The sequence below is a fragment of the Syngnathoides biaculeatus genome, chromosome 3 (assembly GCF_019802595.1).
Source record: "Syngnathoides biaculeatus isolate LvHL_M chromosome 3, ASM1980259v1, whole genome shotgun sequence".
NCBI classification, from domain to species: Eukaryota; Metazoa; Chordata; class Actinopteri; order Syngnathiformes; family Syngnathidae; genus Syngnathoides; species Syngnathoides biaculeatus.
The window spans coordinates 30,095,510-30,122,112 of NC_084642.1; the positions used below are offsets into that span (position 1 = coordinate 30,095,510).

General features: G+C 40.0%; 1 protein-coding gene across 3 annotated transcripts; it reads right to left on the reverse strand.

The window, feature by feature from the left end:
* On the reverse strand, positions 1–26,120 carry LOC133498446 (sorting nexin-1-like). 3 transcript variants are annotated; one of them, XM_061815270.1, is made up of 15 exons: positions 25,809–26,018; positions 21,872–22,001; positions 19,305–19,432; positions 19,108–19,174; positions 18,979–19,022; positions 18,754–18,895; positions 11,506–11,584; positions 11,288–11,363; positions 11,096–11,209; positions 9,755–9,848; positions 9,403–9,608; positions 1,664–1,807; positions 1,392–1,472; positions 1,200–1,271; positions 1–1,059 (listed from the first exon to the last, which is right to left on the reverse strand). In XM_061815270.1, exons 1-15 carry the CDS (start codon positions 25,923–25,925, stop codon positions 1,009–1,011), a joined length of 1,545 nt encoding a protein of 514 aa, XP_061671254.1. In that variant the 5' UTR covers positions 25,926–26,018; the 3' UTR covers positions 1–1,008. The 3 variants fall into 3 exon arrangements, with proteins under 3 accessions (XP_061671254.1, XP_061671255.1, XP_061671256.1); XM_061815271.1 differs by lacking the exons at positions 1–1,059; positions 1,200–1,271 and adding an exon at positions 6,308–6,387 and having other exon boundaries at positions 25,809–26,024; XM_061815272.1 differs by lacking the exons at positions 1–1,059; positions 1,200–1,271; positions 1,392–1,472 and adding an exon at positions 6,308–6,394 and having other exon boundaries at positions 1,669–1,807; positions 25,809–26,120.
* Between the last annotated feature and the right edge of the window lie 483 nt (positions 26,121–26,603).

Here is a 26,603-nt window from a genome sequence, read left to right on the forward strand (position 1 = left end):
AAGTGTAAACAAAACATTTATTTATCCATATCAACCAAAATAACATTTCCAAGAATATGTGTGCAGTAATGTAAATTGGTTACCAAAGTTAATCACATTTTTATGGAAATATGACAGAAAAACTAAACCCACAAATGAAAAAACAAAACTAACTTTAATGCTTTGATCAATGCTTTTTTTCTTTTGTCTAAAATCAAGCAATTTTGGCTGGATGATACATTGTATAAATTGTGTATGTTGCTCGGCACTAATTTAGCAGCCTTTGCACCAGCTTCAAATGACTTGAATTGCTGACAAAAAAAGAGAGTGACAACTGTTAAAAAGGATAATGACTCAGAATTCATCATCATAATGCAAAAAAAGTAGTGTGCCTTTAAAACCTAAAGAAATTTGCTGTTCATAATGGTAACTACATTGACAAGCTTGTCACCCTGTTATTATCACATTTAAAGTTGTTATACGTAGCGCACGATACAGCGTAAGAATGCACTAGGATTTTTTACTGAAGATTCTTGTCAATAATAGTGGCAATGTATTTCAAAAGAAATGATTTTCTACCCGTGTAATGCATTTAATTGCATCAAAACAATCTGACATCCATCCATGAGTACGCTGGAATGTCTGACCTCAAAAGTAAACTATAAAGTGTTACGCTAGGTCTGTACCTTAGTGTAAACTTTTGCATGGTTTCAACCAGGAAAAAATACATTGTATATGCTCCCTCAACCCTGATTTTTTTTTTTTTAAAAAAAAAAAAAAAAACAAAATTCTACTTTCTGGCTAATTTGTCCCGAATAACATTCATTGCATTCTATCATAGGGAATATAAACAAGGATGTATGCAGTGCATCAGTATCAAATAACTGTACAAGATTTCAGAATCCAGAACTAAAGCGCAATTGGACGAAAGTCTTTTTTTTGTTTCAAAATGTTCCTCTCACAGTTGGTGGTAGAGGTCAAGTGTTCAGAAAAGGCAGATGGGTTGTAAAAAGTGTCTCTCCTCATTTGTTAAGCTATTGCCTTTGCTTCAGGAAGGAAAGCCTCCCAAAACTTGATAAGCTGGAATAGAAAAAGGATGAGAAGAATGACAAGACTAAAAAAATTATCATCAATCAAAAAAACACAACTGCCAACGACATGAAAGTAAAATGCAGTCATATAAATTTGACCAATTTATGAACAAGGACTAATGTCGTTACCCTTTGCTGGGACTGAAGCACTGATTCCAAATATTTGATAATCTGGCTCTTCAAGTCCTTGGCTTTTTCTTTCTAAAAATACAAATATGATATTATTTTTTGTCTTTCTTGCAAATTAAAAATTTCAATTTCGACATTGCCGGCAATCGGGTACACAAGAAAGCTATGTACATTCATGAAGCAAAAACTCACCTCAAACCTGAGAACCTCCTTGCGAACTGTCATGCCAACTCTGTCAAAATCTCTCTCGTACTGTGTAACTTTAGCCTCCCACTGCACACGTACAAACAACATAGTATGAACTTACTGAACGTTAAGTAAACAATCAAACATAGCATGTACAGTAAATGTTACATATGATAGTAGTTACTTTAGAACACAAGGAGCACAATTTTGCCAAGGTGTTAGTACATCATCATCAAAAATAACAGAAAAGGGCGTGCCAAGTGGCGCATGCGTATTACCTCGGCGATCTCCTCTTTCGCCTGCTGCAGTTTGTCCGGCTTATTGGCCCACAGCAGCTTGGCCTCCAACTCTCTCTTCTTCTGGAGTGTACTCTGGGCCTCCTGCCATCGCTGCCACGCCCGCATACGCTGGTCAAAACAGCCCTGTGGATATACACAGGGCTGTTTTATTGATCACTTTTTTTAACCACTTCTTCAATTCTCAGGACAGCAGCTGCCAAGTGGCAGGAATATCACTTATCTACTGCCCCCCAAAAAAGCTTTAGCTAAACTGTACCCATCACTTGGTAATGTACGCCACACGAGTTACAGTTAGGTCAACATGAACTAATAACTTACATTTTAGTGTTAAAGCAGCAACCTAGTGCAGAATTGACTGACAACACAGTACATTCAGTTCCTAAACATAAACAAACACACTATTCCCGGTAGACTTCTCAAAAGACTCAACTGACAGAGATAGATTGATGCCAATTGTGCCCCATGAAGGCAACTTTGTGTGTGCGTGCATTTCTGAAAACAGAAAGTGGGGGTTTGATATCAAGGGGGCACACGCACACGCACGCACGCACACACACACACACACACACACACACCACACACACACACACACCACACACACACACACACACACAACACACACACACACACACACTGTCATAGGGAATATAAAGAAGGATGTATGCGGTGCATCAATATGAAATAACTGTACAAGATTTCAGAATCCAGAACTCAACCGCAATTGGCCGAAAATCTTTTTTTGTTTCAAAATGTTCCTCTCGCAGTTGGTGGTTGAGGTAAAATGTTCAGAAAAGGCAGATGGGTTGTAAAAAGTGTCTCTCCTCATTTGTTAAGCAATTGCCTTTGCTTCAGGAAGGAAAGCCTCCCAAAACTTGATAAGCTGGAATAGAAAAAAAAAAAAATGTACCACTGTAATTTTGAGGTGAAGAGCAAGAAAAAGTGACAAATTTACACAAGTGTTTAACAGGCAAACCTGGGTGATTTTAGGGGGTGAAAAGCACGTGAGGTGATGTTAGCTGTGCAGGGCATTAAACCAGCTCACAGTTCGGAATACAACCACCCATCCATATTCTTTGCCGCTTATCCTCACGAGGGTCGCAGGGAGTGCTGGAGCCTATCCCAACCTTCAACGGGCAGGAGGCGGGGGACACCCTGCACTGGTTGCCAGCCAATCGCAGGTCACATGGAGACAGATAACAGCTGCACGCACAATCACATGTAGGGGCAATTTAGAGTGTCTAATTAATGTAGCATGTTTATGTGATGTGGGAGGAAACCGGAGTGCCCGGAGAAAACCCAAGCAGGCATGGGGAGAACATGCAAACTCCACAAAGGTGGGCAGAGATTGAACCCGGGTCCTCAGAGCTGTGAGGCCAACACTTTACCAGCTGATCTACCATGCCGCCGTTCGGAATACAATGAAGTTTAAATTTCTCACTTTTCATTGTAAATATTATATAAGGTATCGTGAATCCTTCAGTGAGACAGTCCTTAACCTCCATGACCAATTTATGACTGCATGTGGCGGAATGACCCACATTGCACTGCACGCTTACCACATCAAAGCTATTATTTGTGTAAATTAAAGAATTAACAGCAAAAATACACTCTTTACAAAGGAAAATAAAAATAGTGTGGCAATAGTGAAATTATGCATTTCTTTACTCTTTTAAGGCATTGACCAGTCACTGTGAATCGTAGCTTCAACAAACACTTCCCATTCACTGTCTACTATATTTATATCTGTAAGGAGAGCATATGCATATGGATTGCTAAATGGTCAAGAATTAGAATGGTTAAGTCAAGCACCAAACCTTAACCCAATACAGGATTTTATCTCCTGAAAAGAAGACTGAAGGGAGAAACCTCCAGAAAACATGAACTGAAAGAGACATTTCAAATGAAGAATGCAACAATCTGGTGAAGTAAATGGATTGATAGTTATTTTAAGTAAGGGTTATGGCACAAATGTAAAGATTAAATGGTATTCACCAAGTTCATTTAACCATATCCATTCCAAAACTTTTTCTCACTTGAAAAATGGGTGGGTTCAAATGAAATTTGCTCAGTCCAGGTTTAATCCAGATGTAAACACCATGAAATAAAAGATGGAATTCCAAACTTTTGTCTTATTCATCTTTTGATCCAAAGCACAACTGTCTCCAGCATACAACAAAAACAAAAAAAGACCTTGCTGTAATACTTTGGGTGAGGACTGTACATGGTGTTTTTTTTTTTAAATTCAAATTTGGCAGGGTGTAAGATATCTTTGCAGTGTCATTAGTGGGTGAATGATGCCATATACAACTCAGGGGTCGCGAACCTATGGCTCATGAGCCGTACCTGGCTCTTTTGATGGTTGCATATTGCTCGCAGAGCCCTAATAACGACATACTGTACATGTGATTTCGGTCGTGCAGGCAACGCAAATGACGTAGAGATAGTTTGTCCGAGTGGGGTTGCCTTAGTTAGCTGTGGCAGGCAGTTGATGTGCGCAGGTGCAAAAGGGTGGATTGTCCATCGGGTCCAAACAACTAATTACGGAAACGTTTTTGACAAAGGTCGGTCAAAGAAAAAAAGATGAGGTGTACCAAAGTTTAGAATGGACAACCTTTGTGGAGAAAGATAGGGTTCTGCTGTGTGTCTACATTCACATAAGAAAGAGTATGCCAAAGCATTCGTAATTGATGTTGCCAAATATTTTGACAACTTTGCATTGCAAGACAAGATAATCAAACGAATAAAAGACACGCCTTTGTCGGCAAGAACTGTTCACCGTCGTACCAGCATGATGGCAAATTACGTACACAATTAACGGATGGAAGTCTCAATGCACAAAGCTTAATATAACGATGCATGAAACCAAAACAAGGCAGCACTACAAGTCGCATTCATGGAAAGAAGTACTTTTGTCATCATTCGTTAGCAACAGCGTAACAATATTTAAAAGAATTCAGAGACTTATTGTACTCTAAAATTGTTGATTGTACATAAATGTGCAAATACACCTGTATTTAGTTTTTAAAATACTGTATGGCTCTTTTGAAAATACATTTTAAAATATTTAGCATTTATGGCTCACTCAGTCAAAAAGGTTTCTGACCCCTGCTATAACGATATGGCAAGTATTTAATTTGTTCTACTGTAGCTTTTATGAAGAGATCCTGAGCCTAATTTAGTTACGTTTATTTAGTCAAGTTACTTTATTTGTTCTACATTACAGTGTCAATGTTCAATATTCTTTAGAAAGTTAATTTGATGTCATTTAACTATTGTGCATAATAATATCAGTTCAGCTTGTATATGCTACCCTTGGTTAAAATATTTCAAAACTTTATTTTTGACCATCATAGCTATGCAGATGACACAGTTATTTCTATCAGTGTCCCGAGATGACTACAGTTTAATTGAGGTGTTGTGTCACTGTCTAAAGCAGATAAGTAACTGCATGACCCAAAATTTTCTTCAACTAAACCCCAAGAAAACAGATATTTGTTTTGGGCAATAAAGAAAGAGGGATTGCAGTTAGTAAATACCTGCACTCAATATCTTGAAAAAAAAAAAAAAAAAAAAAAACAGACCAAGTCCGAAACAGTGTTCTGATAGATTCTGACTTGATTTTCAACAGTCATTTCAAATCAATCACAAAATGTGCCTTTTACCATTTGAAAAACACAGCTAAATTGAAGGCAAGTATGTGTATAGCTGCAATACTTTAGCAGACGAGGAAAAGCTCAACCATGCTTTTAGCTCAAGTAGACTTGACTACTGTAATGGTCTTCTGACTTTGCTCCCCAAAAAGAGCACTAAACAGCGGCAGCTTATTCTGAATGCTGCAGCTCGGGTTCTGACCGGAACAAAGAGGTCAGAGCATATAACGCCAATCCTAAAGTCCTTGCACTGGCTTCCAGTCATCTTTAGAATAGATCTTAAAGTTTTGTTACTCGTCTATAAATGACAAAATGGTTTAAGTCCCAAATAGATGAAAGAAATGCTAATGGAGAATAAACCCAGTAGGAGTCTGACATCAACTGACTCAGGTCAAATAATGGAGTGTAGAGTCAAAAGCAAATATGGTGAAGCAGCATTTAGCTATTATGCTGCTCACACATGGAATAAGTTGCCATCAGAAGCGATGTCAGCCCCTAGTGTGAATGTTTTTAAATCCAGGTTGAAAATAATTTCTCATACTTTTGAGAGTGTTTGTACTTGTAATTTCTTGCACTGTAAACTGTTCTTAATAACTATTTTTCATTTATAGTCATTTTTATTGTTTTTTTTCCCATTTTAAATGTTTTATTTTTGTATCCAAATTCTTTTAATCGTGTAACACACATTGAGTTACCTAGTATATGAAATGCAGTACATAAATAAATTTGATTTGAATCAATGACACAAAAAAGCTAAAAAACCACGATACCGTTTATCGTGATACTTTTGGGGAAAATGTATCATCCAAACAAAATGTGCTACCATCCCAGGCCGAAACATAATAATACATTGAGAGAGCAAGAGCAATGAGTAACACAAAAATATTGTCCTAAAATGCACAAATAAAAATCTGGACCGTAAAGCAACAAAAGTGGAGTAATGCTGTATTTGTATTCCTTGATGAAAACTTACAGGGATTCATCCAATGTTGCCTCTAAGCTGCGGGCGTGTGCAATTCTGCATTGTTGATATGGCCTCTGTGCACAGACATTCTGCATTCTCCACAAAAAGAAAAAACATTTTTTTCAACCATTGAATCCACTTAAGTCTTAAATGTTCTGCAAGATTGGCAGCACACCTAATGTGCACAATGAGTTCCAATATCTATAAATATTGTTGCATGACTTGTCCACTGAAGTAGACTTGAAAACACTGTTTATGTTGATAACATGCATGCCAGTACATGTTCAAACTCAGTGTAACATCAAAACTAAAATTATCATACCACAGCAAAGAGAATAGCATAACTAGCAAATAATAAAACAAAAGAATGACTACAGAAATAATTGACACAAAAGATGCACTTTAAATGCTATTTACATTCTCCCAGCATGATTTGTGGCACTCCCAGCGTGCTGGGGGAATGTAAATAGCGTATAAAGCGCATGTTTGAACACATGTGAGTGTGAACAACATTTTGAGTAATGACCTGGCTACACTGTTAAGAGGATGGGGCAATCTAAGTTTCTTTTGCTTACAGATGTAAAATGCAATTGTCCTGCCGAGGGTGTAGAGCTGGTCCACAGTTCCACGGACAGGAGGAAAACCACATTGCTCCTCCTGAATCCGAGACTCGACTTCCCAACGGACCCTCCTTTCCAGTACCCATGAATAAACCTTACCAGGGAGGCTGAGGAGTGTGATCCTCTATAGTTGGAACACACCCTCCGGTCACCTTTCTTGAAAAGGGGGAACACCCCCCCAGTCTCCCAATTCAGGCATTGTCCCTAATGTCCATGCAATGTTGTAGAGGCGTGTCAACCAGGACAGCCCCACAACATCCAGAGCCTTCAGGAACTCCGGGTGAATGTCATCCACACCGGGGCCCTGCCAACAAGGAGGTTTTTAACCACCTCGGTGACCTCAACCCCAGAGATCGAAGAGCCCACCTCATAGCACCCAGACTCACCAATAAGTATACCCACACCTGCTCAGCGTCTCTTCCCGTGGGCAACTCCAGAGTGGAACAGAGTCCAACCCCTCTCAAGAGGAGTGGTGCCAGAGAGGCGAGTTTGACTATATCTAGTCGGAACCTCACACACCTTGGGCTCCTTCCCTGCTAAAGAGGTGACATTCCATGTCCCTAAAGCTAGTTTCTGTAGCCGAGGATTGGATCACTAAGGTCCCCGCCTTTGGCCACCGCCCAGCTCACATTCCACCCGACCCCTATGGCCCCTCTCAAAGATGGTGAGATGGTTACCCTTTCAGGCTGTGCCCCATGGGTGCACCGCCTTCGAGTCCAACCTCCAGGCCTGGCTCGTAGATCGACTGGTAAATTGGGAGTCCGGCAGGGCAAGGGAAACCAAGATCCTATTTTTGGAGTCATCATAGGGGTTTTGGAGTCGTACTTTGTCTGCTCCCTCACCTAGGACCTGTTTGCTGTGGGTGACCCTACCAGGGGCATGAAGCCCCAGACAACTTAGCTAATAGGATCATCACCAAGATAAGGTGACGGCTCGAAGTGGGGACATCTCAGATGAACGCTCATATTTGTTTGGCACATTTTTCTTTTACACCAGATGCCCTTCCTCACGCAACCCCACTTGTGGAGTTGAGGCTCCAGTGAGATACGAACTCATGACCCCTGGTTTACCAGACCAATGCTCTAACCACTGAGCTATGGGGCCTCATAATATGGTAGCTTACATAAACATTAAAATGCATGCTAACATGCATGCTAACAACGTAACAAGTGTGTTCAAGTGTAATTAATTGGACGAGTCACACAACAGGGATGACTGGCTACATCCAATTCACTTATGTACCTATGCAGCCAAAGTTTACAATAACCGTGCCCTTATGCACCACTCACAAGCCGTGTTAAGTTAACAAAGCGGTCTGGGCATCGTAAAACAAAAATGAGCGAGACACTACTTGTTTACCCTTGTTGTGAAAGTAAAGAAGTAAAAAAATAAATGCTCCTATTTTAAGATGCAATGACTGCTGGAGTGTGTCCAAATAGAAGAAAAAGCAGAACCAGATTTTCTTTTTCAAGCTTGAAAGGTCTGGTCTGAAAAATGTGGTGCGAAGCCCAAGTAGTAAAAGTTTACAAAAGGAAACATGTGGATGGGATGAAAGATGGGCTACATCAATCGTCGCGTTTGTCATTTGAAAGCAATTAGAATTATACGCATCTGTCAGTTGGAAACTGGCATTGGTACTTCATTGTTGAGAGCGCTAAAGAGAAAAGGAACTAGCGGACAATGTACGTAAACAAATCAAACCCAGAACAAGTTAAAATTCTTGACAATATTCTGCTAGCCACCAACAGGAAAATATCTCTGCTGTCAGTTTAACAAATTCACTATCACATGGCAAAATATCTGAGTATACCAGAAAGCTAATGCAGTAAAAGCTATGCCTTTGAATTTTTTAATTCAATCAGTCAATGTAATCGATCAATTAGTAATGTTAAAGTTCCATCTTGGCAGAGGGTGACAATTGATGAAAGCACAGAATACACTGCACAAAAAACTAATTCTGTATTTTAAATACAGGTAGCAAAAAAATCTAAACTATTTGGGAACATAATTCAGCTGTCACCTTGTCACTGCAAAATATATTGTGCAAGCAATAATTCAGTTTTACACCGACAAAAATGGATGAGGATATGAAAAAATAAGTGAAATAAATTTGGAAGCGGGCTTTCAAATGGTTTATTTTTGGCTTTGTTTGGTTAGCAATGTATTTTTGTGTGGAATTAGAAGAAAATATGTTTGCAAATACCTAAATAAAATTGTTCTTAATAAAAATGTTATGTCGGGAATGTAAATGCTGATTCTTTTAATAAGCCATGTAACTTTAATGGATAACACGACTGATGTCGCTCATCGTGGTCAAAGTGATTGCTCGGGGGCTTAGTGTGTTTGCTCAGACAAAACATTTGAGGGAACATTGGACTAATGGTTCCATGTTTGGGACTCATTGTTTCCAGACATGTGCATTCTGGGATTCACATTGTCTCAGTGTAAAAAGATCCATGTTTACACATTGCACAATTGTCTTACCCTCACAGCACCCAGCAAACGGATGTAGTCAGCCAGGACCTCGGCAAAGATGAAGAAGTCACTGGAGGCCTGCTCCTGGTGCAGCTGCTCCATCTTGTCCTCTACCTCTGCCAGCTGGGACAGTGCCCTGGACAGAGCAGTGTTGTCTTCAGAGTTCCCCAGCATGGCCATACTTTTGGCAAATACTGCTGTGTTTCCGCATAGCTCTGGTGTTGGTAGGTGAGAACATAGTGTTATTCTCATGACTTATGTGAAACATCTGGGCACACTTTATATATATATATATAAAAAAAAAAATTAAACTCTTGACCCTTTTCTTAAATTCCCGACAAGAAATGGAGATGTGACTCACCCTTCCTGTGATTGACCAACGAGTCTACCACAGCATGAAGCTTCCTCAACTGCTGCTCTTCATTCTCCACGTCCTGCAACTTATCTTCAAACCACTGAAAAGAAAGGAGACGCCTCAAGTCTCAAGCATTCCAACCAACCATAAATGAATCTCTTATAAAAATGACCATCATTGTTTAGTGGATGCAAAACAATTTCAAATTAAGTATACACTTCCAGTCCCATCTTACTCAAAATTGATATGCTACTTATGTCCATATACAGTATCTATTTTCTAAACCGTATATCCTCAATAGTGTTCATCTGTGGGCCTATCTCAGCAGACTAGGCAAGAGGTGGGGCACAACTCTAATTGGTGACCAGCCGAGGACAGGGGACATGAAGGTATACAACTATTCACACCTATGGAGAATTTTGAATCTTCAATAAACCTGTTTTTGGAATGGGAGGAAGGTGACAGACTTAGGCAAGCAAAAAACATACATAATACAAAACTCCGTCTTGCTTCCTGTCGTTACTGCCATTCAACGCACTTATTAGACAACCTACTGTGTGAAAAATTACAGATAGCCTTTTTATACACCAAGGTAAAGAATGCATTGCTAGATTACTGTAGTCATATTTTGCTGTGATTTAGAGGCGTGACAAAAAAAAGTTTTAGTTCGTTTGCCTGACTTCCATGCAGAGGGCGTAGATTCAGCTAAATCTTAATGGTGGCGTGAATGTGATTGTGAATAGCTGTCTGTGACTATATGCCTTGTGATTGACTTAACAACCAATCAAAGCTGTAGTTTCCCTAAAGTCAGCTAGGATAGGGTCCAGCTCCCCACAACCTTGAACAGACTAAGTGTTTATACAAAATATATAGATAAGGATTCCTGCTGGTTTATTGTAGCAAAAGTGTTCTTGACAAACACTCCAAAATGCACTGGCCTTGTAAGACCCTATTCCTTTTTGAGGGTTCTGTCATCTAGATGCATAGAACATTAAATGGGCTCCTATTGGTCTCTGTTAAAGTTGTCACAATCTGCAGGTGTTTGTACATTGGAGCACAGCATGCCCAACCTCTTTTATATTCGTAATACATTTTTAGTGTAGGGCATAGTATACTCCTGAAGGAATGCGTGACAGTGTACGTATCACCAACCACTCCATTTGAAACGTGCACAATTTACTGATTCAGGAAGTGCTATATGGAAAAAAAATCTGCTTTTACTAATTCCAGTAACTAAGTAATCCATCACTTGTGGATTCTAACATTGTTTTAAGATCACAAGTCAAGTTTCTTGGTGCTTTCATCTCTAAATAAAGCTATTCACATCTCCAAGCCACATGCTCTTACAGTGTCAGACTCGTTCATCTTGATGGTCATCTTGTTGACAGCTTCCGATGCCTTATTGATCATTTTAAGAAAGCCAGCGCCACTCAGTGCCTGAGTGTTTGATGCTCTGGGTAACTGAAAAGACAAGCACTCAGATTTACCATTTTGATTCAAATTCCACCATTAAAAAAAAACTGCCAGAGAATCCCCCACATCTTCTCTTTCTAAGAATTCTCGCACATCAGGATCTTGTATCAGCAAATGGTGAGACACAACTCTCTGCAGATACCTGCAAAAAATACATTTATATATTTATATAGACAGGCACGCGCGCACACGTGTGAAAATGAATAAACCACAGAGAGCACACATTTATATGCTAACTAGCATCTCTTTAAAAGCACTATACAAAAAATGCTGCTGCGTCTTGCCTCTCTAGAGCGGCTCTTCGTCTCTCCACAAATTCCACTGACGATGGATCATCCATTCCCACTTTCACTTTGGTCATTCCTGTTAGTGGAATTCTCAGTCAATTGAAGGTACAAGCCAAACTGGTTACACCAACTATGGTTAGCTTTCATATTCCTACATTTGGCTGGGATGTTTTAAAAGGCTAAATAACTTGATTTTAACATTTCATATTTTAATTTTAAAATCTATCATATGAAAAGTGTTGTTTACTAAATGATATGGGGAACCCAGCATTGACGACAAAGAAAAAAATTAATGTGAAATATATAGTCAAGAGTATTCACCTGCCTTGACTCAGACACAAATTTAAGGAGCTTCCTGTTCTTAATCCATGGGGATTAATGACACTGGTCCAACTTCTGCATTTATAACATCTGAAACTCTTCTGGGAAGGTTTTCCACAAGGTTTAGGAGTGTGCTTATGGGAATTAGTTTTTTTTCCCTATAAGTGCATCCAAAAATGTTCTATAGGGTTAAGGTCAGGATTGCACAGGGCAGTCAAGTTCATCCATATCAAAATTTCTCATCTATGTCATTGTTAACTGTGATTTGTGCACTGATGTATAGTCATAGTGGAACAGGAAAGGACCATTAGCAAATTGTTCCCACAAAGTTTGAAATGTCAAAATGTGAGTCCTTGAGCTCCAGTGTAAGGAACTATTATATAATAGTATAATTCTAATTATATAATACATTAGCATACAGAGAGATTTTGGATGGCCAAAGTTTTGGGGGATTACCCAATCCTGTTCCAAAATGTCTGTGCACCAGTGCACAAAGCAAGGTCCATAAAGATATGGATGAGAACATTTAGTATTGATGAACTTGTCTGGCCCACACAAACTCTACCCTCATCCCAATAGAGCACCTTAGGGTTGACTTCAAGTAGACAGTGAGGCAGACCTTCTTGTCCAACAGCAGTGTGACTTCACAAGTACGGTCCTGGAAGAATTCACAAACATTTCCATGAACCCACTCCTAAACCTTGTTGAAAGTCTTCCCACAATAATTAAAGCTATTACAGCTGCAAAGGTTAGACCAGCATCACCCATACCGTTTATCCCCCCAAGGGATGTATTGGAGTTGAGCACCACGAGGCGACAGAACTTGTCGCCAGCCAAATCACTGGGCACATAATAACAACCCATCCTATGCACTATGGGCAATTTAGTCTTAAATTAACCATGCATGTTTTTGGAACGTTGGAGAAAACCGGAAAAACAGGAGACAACCCAGATAGACATGAGGATAACATGCAAATTGCACGCAGGGAAAAGCTGGATTCGAACCTGGATCCTCAGATCTGGGAAGTGAATGTGCTAACCAGTCAACCACCGTGCGAGCAATATAACTTAAATCTTAATATTACTTGTTAACATATAAGTGGATCAAGGGAGGTGATCTAATACTTTTGGCATTATAGCGTAAATAAGGTGCCAGAATGATATGTGATTTTAGATGTCGATGCTGATATTGGAAGAGAAAAAAAAAGGACAATATCCAATATATTAGCCGCTAAATGAAATAAACACCGATATATACAGGTCTTAATACTGCACATGAATAAATTCTCTATACCAAAAATGTGACTCAAGAAAAAGAATACTAATTAAAAAAATAAACAAAATACATAACGGAATAACCAGAATGGCAAAGGCTCAGCTAATGATCAGCTCCAAGATGATCAGACTTCTGCGTTAAGCTATTTATAAAAAGCCTCCGCAAAGTCCCTGTGTTAAAAAATGGCATGTGCAGAAGAGCCTACAATTTGCCAAACAACAGATCAACTGCCCTAAAGAGAAATGGAGACACTTTTTGTGGACTGATGAGAGTAAAGTTGTTCTTTTTGGTTACAGGGGCTGCATTTGTGAGATGACCTCGTAAGTCTGAATTCAAGCCACAGTACACAGTGAAGACAGTGAAGCAAGGTGGTGCAAGCATCATGATATGGTCATGTTTCTCCTACTATGGTATTGGGACCATTTATAGGATACTAGGGATCAATGATCGATTTACATATGTCAAAATACTTGAAGAGGTCATGTTGCCTTTTGCTGAAGAGGACATGCCCTTGAAATGGGCGTTTCAAGAAGACAATGACCCCAAACACACTATTCAACATGCAAAGTCTTGGTTACAAACCAACAAAGATAATGTCATGCAGTGGCCAGCCCAATCCAGTGAATTTAATCGAATCGAGAACTTGTGGGGTGCCACAAAAATGTTTTTTCTAAAGAAAATCCAAGAAATGTAAATGAGTTGTGGAATGTCATTAAGGAATCTTGGAGTGGAATAACACCTGAAAGGTCCCAAGTTGGTTGACTCCATGTCACAAAGATGTGAAGCTCTTATTAAAAAAAAAAAAAAAAAAAAAAGTGGTCATACAACTAAATATTAATGATTCAACAGATTGGTAAATCACAGAAACAAAAAAAGTTTGTCCAAATAGTTTTGAGTTTAAGTCAACGGCAATGCTGCTATTTATTTTTAACACACCCCCTTAAAAAAAAGTCCAATTGCATAGCCTTTAAGAGTGTGTATATCATGAATGCTGGGTCTTGTTGGTTTTCGGAGAATGTACTGAACCGACGGTAACTTGTTTGGCAAGTAGCAATAAAAACATACAGAAAACGTGGCTTCATCTGGTTAGTCACATTGGACTGGTATTATTTTGAACACTGCCATATCTATCAAACAAAGGTTTCAGATCATTTAACCAATTTTAATATCACTCAGAGACAACCCAAGGAAATACAAAATTTTCAAATGACAATTCAATTTATTAAGGCACAAAAAAAATCCAAACCTTCTTGACCCTCTGTGAAAATGTAATTACCCCCAGACACGAATAACAGGTTTGTTTGCAATAATTGGTGATGAAGATTTCACATGGCTCTGGAGAAATTTTCTCCTACTCTTCTTTTCATAATTGTTTCAACTCTGCCATATTAGAGGGTTTTCAAGCATGAGCTGCGCATTTAAAAATCACACCAGAGCATCTCAATTGGATTTAAATCCGGGTTTTGACTTGGCCACTCCAAAATCTCAAATTTTACTTTTTTTTGTGTGAGCCATTTAGAGGTGGACTTGCTAGTGTGCTTTGGATCATTGTCCTGCAGCATGATCTAAGAGTGCTTGAAGTTGAGGGCCCGAACGAACTGATGGCTGGACGTTCTCCTTCAGGATTTACAGGTACTCAGCAGAATTCATTGTTCCATCAATCGCACCAAATTGTCCGGATCCTGAGGCAACAGAGCAGCCCAAGACTATCACATTGCCACCACCATGCTTCACTGTTGGCATAATGTTCTTTTTATCAAATGCTCTGCCATTTTTACAACAGATGTAACTGGCCGCACACATTCCAAAATTTTGACTGCTCTGTCCAGAGAATGTTTCTCCAAGTCTTGAGGATCATCAAGAGGCTTTTTAGCAAATGTGGGACAAGCTTTTGTATTCTTTCCTGACAGCAGGGGGCTTTGCCTGGGAACTCTCCCATGGATCTTTCTTATGGTAGTCATGAACACTAACCTTAAATGAGGCCAGCGAGGCCTGCAGGTTTTTAGATGTTGTTCGAGGTTCTTTTGTGACCTCTTGGAACAGTCATTGTCGTACTCTTGGGAGTAATTTTAGTTGGTCGTCTACTCCTGAGAACGCTTGCCAGTGTTCCCAGTTTTCTCCAATTGTGGATAATGGCTCTGACAGTGGTTTGTTGGAGCCACAAAGCCTTGGAAATGGCTTCATAAACTTATTCAGACTGTTGGATTTCAATCACTTTTTTTCCTCATTTCTTGTTGAATTGGTATGATACAGTGGTTCTTGAGTGCTTGTAGCATACTTCACGTTCTCTAACAGATTCTATTTAAGAGATTTCTCGAATCAACAAGTATGGTGGTGATCAGGTTTGGGTGTAGCTTATGAAATTGAACTCACTTTCCCCAAATTTTTGGTTTGTTAGTTTGATTTAACGAGGGGGCAATCACATTTTCACAGAGGGTCAGAAAGGTGTAGATTTTTTGGGTGCCTTTAAAAATTTAATTGTCATTTGAAAACTGCATTTTGTATTTTCCTGGATTGTCTCAGTGATATTAAAATTGATTTGATGATTTGAAACCTATGTGTGATATATATGCAAAAAAAAAAAACAGGAAGGGGGCAAATACATTTTGATGGCACTGTATATAAGACCCTTAGAGCTCAAAGCACAAGTCAGATCAAATGAGAATCATGAAGTCATAGGAACTGTGTAAAGCGCTGAGACAGAATTGTGGCAAGACACATATTTGACCAATGTTACCAAAAAAATTCTGAAGCACTTAAGGTTCCTAAGAGCAGTGGCCTCCATAATCCTTAAATGGAAGACGTTTGGGACAACCAGAACCCTTCCAACAGCTGTCCGTCCAGAACAAACTGAGTATTGGGGGAGAAGAGCCCTGGTGAGAGGGGTGAATAAAAACCCAAAGATCACTGTAGCTGAGCCTCAGAGATGCAGCTGGGAGATGGGAAAAAGATATAGTAAATCAACCATCACTCCACCAGTCAGGCTTTATGACAGAGGAAGGAAGCATCTCATCAGTGCAAGACATGAAAGCCAGCATGGAATTGGCAAAAAAAAAAAAAAAAAAAAAAAAAAAAAACACTTAAAGGACTCCAAGATGGTGAGAAATAGGATTCTCTAGTCTGATGAGACCAAGATAAGAAAAAGACCTTAATTCTAAGCCCTATGTGTGGAGAAAATCAGGCGCTGCTCATCACCTGTACAATACAGTTCCTACAGTGAAGCATGGTGGTGACAGCATCAGGCTGTGGAGGCATTTTTCAGCTGCAGACACAAGTAACCAAGTACAAGGATATCTTGGAGGAAAACTTTTTCTAAAGTGCTTAGGACCTCAAACTAGGCCAAAAGCTCTCCTTCCAACAAGACAATGACCCTAAGCACACAACAATAAACACAATAAAGGAGTGGCTTTAGAACAACTTGTGACTGGTCTTAGAATGGCCCATCCAGAACTCTGGCTTAAATCCAATTGACCATCTCTGGAGAAACGTGAAAATGGCTGTCCACCAATGTTCACCATCCAACCTGCCAGAAGTGGAGATCAGGAATGACTGAGGATCCACAAATCCGGGTGTGAAATACTTATTATTTATATTTCCCAAAAAGACAGACGTGTTAGCACAAATGGGTTGCACCTAGTAAATAATAAGCAGAGGGTCTGAACACTTATGGCTGTGTGATACTTGAGGTTTTTTTTTTTTAATAAACTGCAACTTTAAACAATTCCATTTTCCAAATGGGGTCCTTGTAACTGCAACATTGGGTACTGGACACAGGAGGATTTTACTGGCACTAACAGAGACATAATCCCTGTATGTCAAATGTGACAATTTGTATGTCAACTGGGAAGGCTGGCAGTGAATTAGCAAACTTAAAATTGTTGCCTAGAAAAAAAAAAACCCTAACCCTAACCATCTGGGATCCCTGATAAAGGTGGACATCGAAGACGCTCATTTAAGGGAAATAAAGGATGAACGAAATTGATACAAATTCAGCAACCTACTGCAGTAGTGAACAGAATGGTCTGTTGGACGGCCAGGGCGACCAACCTATCGAAATTCACACAATTCCAGAACATTTTTTCGGAGTTTCCATATTTTTCAAAATCTGCCATAGAACATTACCACATGTTTTTGCAGTACGTCATTGGATAAAAAGAATTCTGCATACTCTTCAATTGGACCACATGACCATTAAGGTATAATCATGGTAGTTAATAAAGTATGACTTCAATATTTGTTGCATCAACATTGTAATAGGCGACAGTTGCCGCCTGAATCGAAATGTTTGAGAAAGCCAGAATTGAAACTCTGGCCTGTATTTTTCTTGCGATTGTCTGGCAACCAGTTCAGGGTGTGCCAAGCCTCCTGCCCGAGGATAGCTGGAATAGACTCTGGCGATTGTGAGGATAACCGACTCACAAAATGGATAGAAAGATGGACTCTATTTTGTCACCAATCAAGATTTCTGATAGAGCTCATTGGATTGTTGAAGAACTAACAGTTTAGGTTTTTATTTTGTGGAATCCATCTCTTGTACCTGAGATATGGACCAAGTCATTGCTTGGCAAGTCACAAGTCGATCAAGTCCTGAGTCAAGTCCCAACTCCAGGGGGCATCCACCCATCCATGTAAAAGCCACTTCCTCTTGCTCTTCTCAATGTGTAGGAGCTGCGGCTCAACTCTGAGCCCCTCCCAGATGACTAAGCTTCTCACCTTCTCTCTAAGGGAGAGTACAGACACCCTACGTACCAAACTCATGTCTACAATCTTGTTCTTTAGCTCACGAACCACAGCTTGTGACCATGAGTAAGTGTTGGAACATAGCTCAATCATTAAATTGAGAGCTTAGCCTATCGACTCTGCTAAGATTTCACTGTGACAGACCAATACAGTCCGCATTACTGCAGACGCTGCACCAATCTGTCTATTGATCTCCCGTGCCATTTTTCTTTCATTCGTGAACATGACCCTGAGATACTTTAACTCGTGCACTTAAGGCAGGATCTTTTTCTGAACCCAGATGACAACTTCATGCTTTTCTAACAGAGGGTCATGGTCTCAAATTTGGAGGTGCAGATTTTCATCCCTGCTGCTTCAGTCACTGCGAAGCGTTCTCATGAGAGTTGAAGATGAAGCCATAAGAACCACATCTTCAAAATTCAAGGCTGTAATACTGATGTCACCAAACCGGAGACTCTTTCAAAACCTTGGCAGTGTGTAGAAGTTATGTCCATAAAGGTCCCTCCGTGGAAATGGACTCAATTTACTACCAGCAATGCAGACAAACTCTGACATCAGTCATAGAGACCAAACAGCCAAATCAGGGGGTCCGGTACCCCATTCTCCCAGAGCACCTCCCAAAGGACAATGTTCAATGTGGATGCATGCCCACCCCCACACGCACTTTTTTCAAAAGTGTTTATTTCATCAAATTTGTTGATGAAATTAGTGGTGGCCAGTGTCTGAGGCATCTTTGTTTCCAAATACAGCAATGTACGTGCCATGGGTAACTGTTAATAACTTAACTGATGCAGTTTTTCTTAAAAATAATTATCCAAAACATTCTGTTATGGGAGTAACGAGTTACCGTTCCGTGATTGCATCACAAAATAAGGATGATCCATAACATTTGACAGCTCTAGACCAACCAACAACACTTTTCTCTGGTGGCAGTGGAATGATGCAGCCGTTGAGTGACTGTTTGACTGATAGCTTCTCATAGAGTCCCAGGAAGTCACTGAAGCGCCTCTTCACAGTGAAGGTCTTATTCCTGAACATTGGCAAGGAGGTCTGGAGTGACACAAAAGATACCTAAATGAAGTCATTAAAAACTCTACAGTAAGTCACAGATGTAGTTATACAAGATTACAAACCCTTGTGGATACTCTGTAGGCCACATAAGCATTCATGCCATCACCTGGGAAGATGGAAAGACAGAAATACAAAGTAAAACTTTACATTAAATATGCAGAAAGAGAATAAGATGCTAAAAAGACACAGACCAACTTTCTCTGGGTTGGTGACAGCAACATCCACATCAAAAGTATCTCTGTCCTCTTGCTCCTCCAACTGTAATTGGTGACAACACAACAGTTTTCAGCTCTCCAAACACATTTAGTGTTTTAAGTACATAACCATGGAGAGGGACTAGGAAATTGTGTCAACAATTAATTGTGTTCACAACCCTGCAGGGCTGTACCTGTTCCAATGAAGTGGCTGGCATGACAGCAGGACTCGGAGAAAATGAGATGGTGGGACGTGAGCCAGAAGAGCTGGAGAGCGTTTTCTGGGCAGAACTGCCAGATTTGTCTGTGCTTAGCTGGGCCTCTGTGGAAAGAAAAGGAATCTTACACAAGGTCTATTGAGTGCAACCACATTACCACACTTCTGTGCTGCCCCACCTGGTGTGTTCACCTTAAGGCCTTTTCACACTGCACTTAGCATAGGGCAAGGTGCCAACCCATTCATTCTGCATGTGCTGCTGTGGCACAACAACCACACACACTGTCATGCGACAGCAAACACGTCTGAATAGACGGCACTGTCATCACAGGCAAGGTGGGATAGGTACAACATGATTTCAGACTAACATAGCCCTATAATATGGCTGAGAGTCCTTTGTGATGTTCTATGGTGCGGGATCAATTCCTGGCCAGTCCTCGAAATACCGATCCATAGCTTTTAAAAAAAAAAAAAAAAAAAAAAGATTGGGTTGCGCTGGGAGGAGCAATCGGCATAAAAACTATGCCAAACAAATCATCCGAGTGACTTGCTTTGGCAGCCACTGATGGGACAAGCCAAATCGCCACAACAACTGCAGTTTTATGCTTAAGAAACAGTTTGATGCTTTCCAATGACCGCACGGGTGATGCTAATGGCACATTAGCCCGTCTGTGGCACTTTCCATTGTACATTGCCAATAACTTTAACTTAGAATAAAGATAGTGGCGCTGTTATTCAAGACACTGTAGCAACTTGAAACGGTATTTACAACAAACAGCTTGAAGCAGGAACATTTTGCTTCTGACTTGGATAATTAGCTATGTGCTGAACTACAAACTGCACTTTTAGGAAGGGTAGAATACATACAAATATGAGGGGGAAAACACCAAGTAAACTGGAGTAGATAAGTGAAAACAGCACAAAATAAAAAATAATTAATAATAATAATAATAAAACAATGCTTGTGTCACAGAAATATACATAACAAAACAATTGTGCTCTATTGACATGATGATTTGTATACTGATCCAAATCCTGCAATATGTGCAGATTTGACTTAAAACTGGAACAGTTAAAAACTGAACACCTTTATTCGCCCACATACCGGCAGTGCTGACATGTTCGTACAATTCAACAAGTCAGTCGGGTGGAGTTAATTGTACACTACAGTGTTTCAAAGATGTCATACTGGTAGCCCGGGGGCCAGATCTGGCCCACTACATCATTTCATGTGGCCCGTCAATTCAACTCAAAATTGCTAGTGTTCAAATTTAAGGAGATATTGCAAGTATTTTTGTTACCAATACTGTTTTGCAAAGAAATGTAGTTACAAAATGTTTTTATAGGCTTCTGATTTTACTACTAGTTAATCATAAATTTGTCATGTGTATGGACCGTAGTTTCTGCATTAAAAAGCGCACTGGATTACAAGGCACACCCCTAATGAATTGCTCATTTTAAAACCTTTTCCATACATAAAGCGCACCGCATTATAACGGGCATAGAATAGAGGCTACAGTAGAGGCTGGGATTACGTTATGGATCCATTAGATGGAGCTGCGCTATAGGGAATGTCAGCCAAACTTTATTAATAGATTACAACTCCATTTATTTCCCAAATGAATAAACAGTTTCATTATTTTCCTGAGGTAAAGTCAGTGACGTAGTATTGGTGTAGTAGTATAGGAGTCATTTTGGGAGTCTTTACACAAGTGCACAAATGGAAATCAAATGGCACGCTTCTCGCAGTCATATATCCCATCTTGCAACGCGTGCTACTTCTTCTACAGGGGAAAATGGAATCGTCGGCTGCTTACTGTAGTTGCAAGACCTGTTGCGGCTAAATATTGATTCATATATTATATAATATAATCTAAACCATTGTTTTTTGGGGAAATTATAGGCTCTTGGGTGTGCCTTACAGTGTGGAAAATACGTGATTATGTGTGGTGATCATTTCTGTTTAAGGATTCAGTCATAAAGGCCCTCCGAGAAAAGTCCCAAGCATGATGGGACTCATGACAAAATGACTATGTCGCCAGTGAATCCACTGAAATTATTAAAAAACTTAATCTCAAGAGAGTGATTGTGTCTGAATTGCATTTATTTTACGTAAATCAAAATCAAGGGAATTAGCAACGTATACAGAGATTATTCTAAAATGTGATATGACTATTTTTGTCTCCTCACCTCTTTCAACAAAACATCCCAAATCTATCTCCAATGTAGCCATAATCCAGCCATCTTTTGTGCAGCTCCCATAGGTTCAGACACCTCAGTTTTGTTCTGTTGTCCTTGCACCATCTCTTAAGTAGCTTGGATGACATGCATGTGTCTCTTTACCTTATGCTTGACTGTTAAACAAAATAGACTAATTGAAAAAGTCTAATTGCATCAGCCTTGTCACAGTTTTAATTTGTGAAATCAGAAACATGTCCCTTTAAGATATGCAATGAAATGTGTCGTATGACCTCACAAGATACCAGTTTTTCCTAAAGAGTACCACTGAAAAATTCTACCTGGTTAAGGATAGTGAGAGCTCACCGGCAAAGAGGTCATTGTCATCGTCAGAGTGGACGCCATTGGATTGGGTGCTCGTCCGGCTGCTCGCATCGCCACAGGGGAGATCCTCTCCTCGCGCAGTCTGAGACACTCCTTTACTCACTGACTTACTCTATCCATAAAAAAAAATAAAAATTCACTTTTATGAAGCACAGAAAACAATTGAAGCTGAAATAAGGAGTTGAGACTGGCTCAGAGTACGGATAGATTATCAGCAGGGACTAGTATCAGATTCAATATATTGCATTTTGACAGATATGGCACAGGCCTTTTTTTGAAATAATTTTTTTAAATTATTAAAAAAAAATATATATATAAACTTCAGGGAGTTATTTATTTGACTTTTACATAAAGCATAAAAAAAAAAAGCTTGTGATTTAGATTTCCCAAACAACCCTAAAAACTCCCACCGACCCTAACATTTTTACACCACGTCATAAATGTGTCAGTGGCGTGGTTCTCCTTGGCCCCGTGCTCAGTGAGCTAGCACAGTTAAGTCAAGTGTTTGACAGCACCGGGCAGTGGCATGGCCGTATGGATATGTAGTGAATATGCATGTGTGTTCACGAGAGTCAACTTGTGTACCTGCTTCATCCCACATCATAGCGTTACTGAGCCATATCAACTCAAGTTACGTTTTCATGTTTGCCATGTCCGATTTTTGCTAGTTTTGTTTTTCGGACCAAGCCTTTTGCCTTGTGATTTTTCCCCCGTTGCCCAGTTGGACTGCCTTCCAATGTCTGACCTCTGCCTGGCAATAGACCTCATGCACGTGATGTCACCATTTTCATGGCGCCATATTGCCGGTCAAAAAGAGCTGCTCGACAGTGTGGGGGACATTGAACTGGAGCAGAATATTCACAATGCCCAAGACTTGTTGTGCTGTTAGTTGTTACAACAGGCAAGACAGATATACGAAGAGGTCATTCTATAGAATACCAGCTGAAAAGACAAGAAAAGATCGAAGGATTTCAGCAATTAAATGTGATTGATGGTGCCCAACCAAATACACACGACTATGTAGTGATTACTTCATTTCATGTAGGAATTATTCTTTTCAGTCTCAAATTCCCAAGAACTATTTATAATGCCAAGTTGGCACATTTGAGAACAATGTGTTTAAAAAAAAAAAAAAGACGGAGTCGTCTCCAACGTACACGGAAGCGTGTTGCAGCCACACGTGAAACTTCGGTAAACCTCTCCCTGACAGACTTTTTTTTCCTTTTAATATGTATTGTTTTCAAATGAGTCTAATGCGTATTTAGTGTATGTCAGCACCCAATGCACCTTTTTGTTAATATTATAGTTTTTTTTATTCAGAATTCGAATCTGAAATTCGTTATGAAGAAAACATTTCTATTTTTCGATTATTGGCAACAAATGATTGCACATTGCTTAATCCGCCAGAATAACACAGCAACACAGCAGAATTAGACGACTAGAAGCGATATATCAATAAAGGTGTCAACATGGCGACCATTGGATTACATTGTGAGAACGACAATCAATTTTCTGATATTTCAAGCGATGAACACTATTCTGAAGGGTCCCATGAAGACGGTGAAGAATATGAGCTTCATAAAAGGTGTTAAAGGTCACCAATTTGAGCCAGTTGGACAGTACACACGTTCGAATGGAGATGAAATGGCTGGCCATGAAGTAGCAGTCAAACCCAGGGAGCACCATATGGCTCGTGTTGGAAACAAAGACTGGTAAGCATTTGGGAAGTTTTTGTTCGGTTTAGTTAGTCATAAACTGATAACTAGTAAAGGCTTCGATATCCTGAATGTATATACGAAGTTTTCGGCCTTGTTTTAAAAATATGCAAACGCTGCAAATAGTGACGCGACTTGCCAGCCGTTCATTGTACAGCGCGATAGGTCTGCCTGTGCTTGTATAAAGAACTATCAGCAGTACGATGTGTGTCACTATTTTGCGTATACTAGGCTCATTTATTATCATACCAAAAAAAAAAACAAACACAGAAGATGATAACGTAGTCCACAGTCTAAGCAGGTACAATATCACAAGTAAGGATTTCAATGAACAAAATCCGTTTAAAATAGGTTCAAGTTTCTCTCCTAATCAGCCCAGCTTTTTGCCATTTACATTCATCCATCCATTTTCTTCATCGCTTGTTCCCACAAGGGTCACAGGAGTGCTGGAACCTATTCCAGCTGTCATCAAGCCCGACTGGACATCCCAGAGAAAACACACACAGGCAGAGGGAGAACATGCAAACTCCACATAGGTGGGCCAGGATTGAACCAGAGTGGCTACCACTTCGATGTCAAGTGAGACTTCCGCAACTTTGCAGATGGATGACACGCTATCCGCTCATATTTATTTTTTCGCGTAGACATTGAAGTGACTAATGTTATATGTATTTTTCATTACAATATACATTTTAGAACGTTTATAGGCATGACAGTGGAGCTTTAAATATTGGTATTTGTATTGAAAAAAATCTGAGTGGCTCCATCACGATGTGGGATTTATACTTGATTGAGAACAGATCCAGCAACGATGTATTTGTATGCTTTCAGACTTTTATATGCTTACAAACTCTTCTGTGTAAATCTCGACGTCTTAATCACCAGATACATGTGTAGATTCAGTTGTCCAAGACAATCGGAAGCAGGTTAACGGTCCAATTGCTTATCGGCGAAAACATTGACTTCGGCATTAAATATGGGTCCTCTATGCCAAGTGTCTCTAATTTTTACACGTACCTTCGTTTATTATCATTTTCTAAATATTTAACGGTATGGGACAAAACGCTGAGAGATGTATTTTCGTTTCGTCTCAATGTACTTATGACTGAACAATGTTTTACTTTACTGGCAACATGACTAGTCACGTGATTTCGGTGACGTAGGTGCACGAGCTCTATAAACCTTCTTAAAATCCCTGCTTACATCTCTCCTTCCTTTATCTGGGTCCTACCTCCGCCTTGTTCGTGATCAAGTATATTACTTCAAAGTTTCGCAAGGCGAGACACAATCATGAATTTTTATCTCATTATACACAAGAGCGTGTGAATTAACGAGAACAGACGTGAAAATGGCGTCACCATGGACTGGAGACGGAGTAAAAATATTTTGTGTATAAAAAAAAAAAACTACCAACGCTAGTTATGAAATGTAGGAAATCGGTACCCATTTTTGGGGGGCCTAATGCTGCTGACTGAACCTGGGAGTTCTCTGCACTTGTGTGCACTGTACAGTGTGCCCTTGCCCATTTGCTGTTCACCATTCACCGTCCCGCATATTCGCAGATTTTGCCTTTTTTTTTTTCATAATGTATTATATTTTCTCGTTCATAAGGTGCACTTAGAGATTTTAAATCCTAACCTAAAAAGAGGGGGCGCCTTAGGTGTAGACTGAGGTCCAAGATCTGAAAATGTTTTTGTGTGACTTGTCCAATGAAATACACTTGAACACACTAGTTACGTTGTTAGCATGCATGTAAACTACCAGATGATGGCGCTCACGAGGCAGTGAGGAACAATTGCTTTTTACATCTGGAAGCAAGAAGCTTACCTTGGCCCACACTCAAAGTGTAACCAGGTCATTACTCAAAACGTTGTTTGTGTCTGCGTGTCCTGTCAGCAATAGCATAAAATTATATCTTGCACAGGTCTCTTAAGCAAAGTTATGGGTCGATCCTTTTATGTGAAGTTCACCTCTGAGACTGTCAGATGCACAGCAAATGGCCAGCGGCTGGCCGACTCACTCCGAGCTTGAGTTAAGAGCGAGGCGCATCATATAACTTGGATTTAGTCCACAACTTCCATTTATGGAAACCCTATTTTCTAGCATTCTTTTGTTTCAGTCAGAGTGATTTCCCTGCTAGCTAAAGAAGCTACATCGCAAACATGGAATGGAGAATGCAAGTAGAAAAGTAAAAGCAAACTTACATTGCTGACAAAAATGTCTTCTCCCTCGTCGCTGTCTCCACACGCCAAGTCAGTCAATCCGTCTCCTGACTCGTTTGCAGGGAAAGGAGGAGGATTACAGAAAGAGTCGGACGCCATTTTCCTTTGCTGTCAGGGCCGAGACGTCACCGAGGAAGGAAAAACAGCAATGTGACGACCGGCTGCAGCGCCCTCTGTTGCTCATGAGGCAATTCTGTACTTTCATTTCTGGGATGGGATTTTCACGTCTTTCTGCTCTAAAAAGCCGTTTGAGAATTCATTCACTTGTAGAAGTAATAGTTGTACCGCGTAGATGTCAAGCAGTGCACACCTCATTTTACTTTTACTGCTTTCACTATTGGTCTTTTTCATTCTTCGTGTATTAACCCCTGGCAGCCCAGTCCACAGCGCAGGCACACTCTGTGGCCTCGTGCTTACTGGTTATCCTATTAACCCAGAAAGGCACCCAATTCATAATGGAGTGTTACATTAAACATTCAATGTTATCAGTTTCTAGTTTAAGTTTTTGTGAGGCTCCAGGGCTTTGGATGCGAGTCTTCTTCTTCTTCTTCTTTTCCTTTCGGCTTGTCCCGTTAGGGGTCGCCACAGCGTGTCATCTTTTGCCATCTTAGCCTATCTCCTGCATCTTCCTCTCTAACCCCAACTGCCCTCATGTCTTCCCTCACCACATCCATAAACCTTCTCTTTGGTCTTCCTCTCGCTCTTTTGCCTGGGAGCTCCATCCTCAGCATCCTTCTACCAATATACTCACTCTCTCGCCTCTGAACATGTCCAAAC

Excerpts from the sequence above, each read along its gene's own strand:
- LOC133498446 (XM_061815270.1), bottom strand. The coding sequence starts at position 25,925 with ATGGCGTCCGACTCTTTCTGTAATCCTCCTCCTTTCCCTGCAAACGAG. Across the intron at positions 19,023-19,107 it reads CACCAACCCAGAGAAAGTTG|GTGATGGCATGAATGCTTAT; the intron begins GTCTGTGTCTTT and ends CCATCTTCCCAG. Across the intron at positions 1,808-9,402 it reads GTTTGCTGGGTGCTGTGAGG|GGCTGTTTTGACCAGCGTAT; the intron begins GTAAGACAATTG and ends GTATATCCACAG.